This window comes from Limulus polyphemus, unplaced genomic scaffold, assembly GCF_000517525.1.
Source record: "Limulus polyphemus unplaced genomic scaffold, Limulus_polyphemus-2.1.2 Scaffold2421, whole genome shotgun sequence".
Taxonomy (NCBI): Eukaryota; Metazoa; Arthropoda; class Merostomata; order Xiphosura; family Limulidae; genus Limulus; species Limulus polyphemus.
The window spans coordinates 186160-190420 of record NW_013668031.1 but is presented as its reverse complement, the minus strand read 5'-3'; the positions used below and the strand labels follow the sequence as shown (position 1 = coordinate 190420).

General features: G+C 31.3%; 1 protein-coding gene across 2 annotated transcripts in view; it reads right to left on the bottom strand.

The window, feature by feature from the left end:
* Positions 1 to 1033: 1033 nt before the first annotated feature.
* Positions 1034 to 4261, bottom strand: part of LOC106466913 (ankyrin repeat domain-containing protein 13C-like) — a 48154-nt gene continuing 44926 nt past the window's right edge. For both annotated transcript variants that reach the window (XM_013927222.2, XM_022394989.1), the window contains one exon: positions 1034 to 1977. In XM_013927222.2, the coding sequence (XP_013782676.1) occupies positions 1844 to 1977 (134 nt within the window). In that variant the 3' untranslated portion in view covers positions 1034 to 1843. The remainder of the gene's footprint in view (positions 1978 to 4261) is intronic.

Sequence of the window (4261 nt, the reverse complement as noted above, 5' to 3'; positions counted from 1 at the left end):
AAAGAATGGCCACCTGACTTGAAGCCTCTCTTCCACTGATTAAAAACAAACGATTTGCTTTCAACACTTGATTGGCTTATATGATATGATCTGGTAATATCTTCCTACAGAAAGAATGGTCACCTGACTTGAAACCTATCTTACACTGATTAAAAACAAACGATTTGCTTTCAACACTTGATTGGCTTATATGATATGATCTGGTAATATCTTCCTACAGAAAGAATGGTCACCTGACTTGAAACCTATCTTACACTGATTAAAAACAAACGATTTGCTTTCAACACTTGATTAGCTTATATGATATGATTATTCTTATAATAATTAAACTATTTAGTACTATATACAATATTGATTACATCCAAAAATTTTTATTCAACTTCCCACATCTTTTATCTTCATGAATTATCTTACAGGTAATAAAAATTACACAGTACCCAAAAACCTTACATATGAAATGTTTTGATGAAATAAAAAAAACACACAAAATCAGCTCAACAACCTTACAATTTCTTATGAAGTCTTCATTAACAAAGAAAACTTTTTTTCAAGATGATATTTTCAATACTTGAATCATATGAACACATGTACACCAGAAAACAGCAAACAAAAGATAAACACATCAATAACTTATTTTATCATTTAACTGAGAACAAGACAGTCACTATTGTATGTTAAAATTATAGCTAAAAGATTACAATTATTCTTAACAAAACCATGGGGAAAAAATAAATAAATTTAGAAACTGCTCTTATGATACATAGGGGTTTAATTTATCTGCTCATAAAATCTTTGAAATAAGATGTTTCTTCAATATCACTTTCAATACATTAGAATACACATGCGAGCAGCTTATCAGATGGCTGTATTTACTAGAAAATACTAACAGGTTAAGTTGACATCATCTTGTAATCATCAGTTTCTACCTTACGTAGAAAGAGTAATTCCACAAGGAACAAGACTTAATGAAGATAACTTCAGTGTTAATATAGTATACCTTTAGAAACTATAAAAATGTAAAACTTTATTTAAAAAAAAATCTACGACTAGTTAAACTTCTTTATTAATAGTATTTAGGAAGTATTTCATAATTTATTAAAAACTTTTCCTGGTATAATTTTTCACTACAGCTACATTTACAAGAGTAGATTAACAACCAGATAATTGTATTTTCCAAACTTACAACCTCGGGTTCTGTACAATAATTAGAAGACGTTATATAAAACAAGGCCTTTAGAATTCAGGTTGAGATGAAGCTAAACCAATCATCTCATAGATGTGTGTGTGTGTGTAACAGCAACAATTTAAAAAAATTAAAATTTCATTGAATATAAGATCTTCTTCATTCATCATTAAACCAAAGTACAAATACACTTTTGCTGCAATAACACAATATGAACTTTGTAAATCAAATTCTTGTTTGTTGAGGAGAATAAGCATATCATTCATCAAAACTTTTCTAGAAATGGGTAGTCCAAAATATTTGTATGGTGCCAGTGTTAAATTTTTTATATTTGAAGCTTGTTCAACATATAGAACAACTGAGTGTCTTGTACATCTCAGTAACTAGAAATAACTCAATAAATATTAATCATGAAATCATAAAATATTATGCAATAAAACATTTTGTACAAAAACTATACAACTTGATGATAACTACTATCTAAAAACAGTGACAGACTTGAAGGTTTGACACTGCCACAATCATAGGTGAACAGACAGGTCTAGGACTAGCTGCAGGAGTTGGCCTGATGTGGAGGAAGACCCGCGAATTAGTGGCTGATGGAAGAAGGACGGCCACATAGGTTGTCTCCACTGACAAAAGGATTAAGCCTGCCAATCATCATAAGTCTGGAAAACGACCAGGATCTTCCTGGTAATTGGATGGGATCTCAAATAGGGAATCTGGTACCTCATTTCTGAACTGAAAATCTTGGAATGTGATGCGAGCTGTGACGGTTGGAAGAATGGGGATATCTGAAAAACATCTTCCACTATAACAAAAGCAGGACTTTCACAGTGAAGACGTGATGGAGATACCAAATCAATTTCATTTCTATAAAAGACTTTTAGGAATTAAGTTTGTTTCCATTATTGCAAGGAGAATTATAAAAACACATTTTAACTCCACTATTTTCCGTTTAGTAAACAGTGTAAAATATTGGAAGTCAATATACACAAATAACACTGGAGGACTGTAAATGTTAGTGTTTAGTGAAACAAAAAACACTGACGACATAAAGTACAAAGGAAGCTTATGGAAGGTCAAATACTTGTGTATTTTATCATTCAGAAACAAAACTTGCATTTCAAAGTCATTAAGTTATTTTCATTCTACTGTAAATAATTATGTTACCCAAATAAGGAATGGTTAAAAAAAATTAACATAATAATGAATGACTGCAGTATGGTGAACACCATTAGTTTAGGATCTTGCTATGTCTGTAGTACAACACCTCCATACCTAGTATAACCTAAATCATTAGCAGAGTCACATTAGTTTCTACTAATAATTTTGTCATATTTGACATCAGCTTTTCCTACCATTAGTTTAGGATCTTGCTATGTCTGTAGTACAACACCTCCATACCTAGTATAACCTAAATCATTAGCAGAGTCACATTAGTTTCTACTAATGATTTTGTCATATTTGCCATTGCTATTACTTCATTTTCTAAGTTTTATTACTACTGTAAGTATTCTTGAATCTTATCACTTATGTTTTTGGGGGCTTAACTATATTTACTATGTCCAGCTACCCACTGTAAAGTGATAGGTTAGTTAATGTTATAGTAGTCAGGTTAGACAGTAGGTTTTAAAATATTTCTTTTTTTAATGATATGTGGTTATATTCTAATTACAGTAACAATATTCATTATACAGTTTTATTATTCATTTAATATGTCATTTATTATCATTAATTATCTTCATGATAATTCGTTTTTTGTTGTACTATCCTGCTACTCAACGCTTTAGTTAAACAGTAATGTTGTACTATCCTGCTACTCAATGCTTTAGTTAAACAGTAATGTTGTACTATCCTGCTACTCAACGCTTTAATTAAACAGTAATGTTGTACCATCCTGCTACTCAACGCTTTAGTTAAACAGTAATGTTGTACTATCCTGCTACTCAACACTTTAGTTAAACAGTAATGTTGTACTATCCTGCTACTCAATGCTTTAGTTAAACAGTAATGTTGTACTATCCTGCTACTCAACTCTTTAGTTAAACAGTAATGTTGTACTATCCTGCTACTCAATGCTTTAGTTAAACAATAATGTTGTACCATCCTGCTACTCAACACTTTAGTTAAACAGTAATGTTGTACTATCCTGCTACTCAGTGCTTTAGTTAAACAGTAATGTTGTACTATCCTGCTACTCAATGCTTTAGTTAAACAATAATGTTGTACCATCCTGCTACTCAACACTTTAGTTAAACAGTAATGTTGTACTATCCTGCTACTCAGTGCTTTAGTTAAACAATAATGTTGTACCATCCTGCTACTCAATGCTTTAGATAAACAGTAATGTTGTACTATCCTGCTACTCAGTGCTTTAGTTAAACAATAATGTTGTACCATCCTGCTACTCAATGCTTTAGTTAAACAGTAATGTTGTACCATCCTGCTACTCAATGCTTTAGTTAAACAGTAATGTTGTACCATCCTGCTACTCAATGCTTTAGTTAAACAGTAATGGCTTTTGTTCACAACTTTCACAAGATTAGCTGGTGATAGATACTTCATGGCTTATATAACTGATGTGTTAAAATTACAACACCAAGGCTACTGGTTTGCCTACATAAAACACTAACACACATACAGTGATACATGTTATTGAAATTCAAAAACATGCAGGATTAACATAAAAGAAACACAAACACTTTCGGAAAGTGTATTTTCCTTCATAATGGGTAAATGCCATCTATATAACTTTTGGGTGGGGTAAAAGTGACTATGCAGTTGTGTTACTTAAACGTCGTTTAATGTCTAACATCTTACTTTGAAACAGATCGGTTTCAACCGTCTTCCTAACATTTTCTTTAGTGCCAACATATAATATTAATTATATAGTAACTCCTGCCCCATCCTCTAAACTCTACTAATAAACACACACTCTTTTTTCAAGCAATCTATTGGAACTTTTTATAATTTTCTAAGTTCAAAACTCTGACACTTAAGATCGCTTACTTTGAAACATATTGGTTTCAACTGTCTTCCTAACATTTTCTTTAGTCGTCCAACCATATAATATTA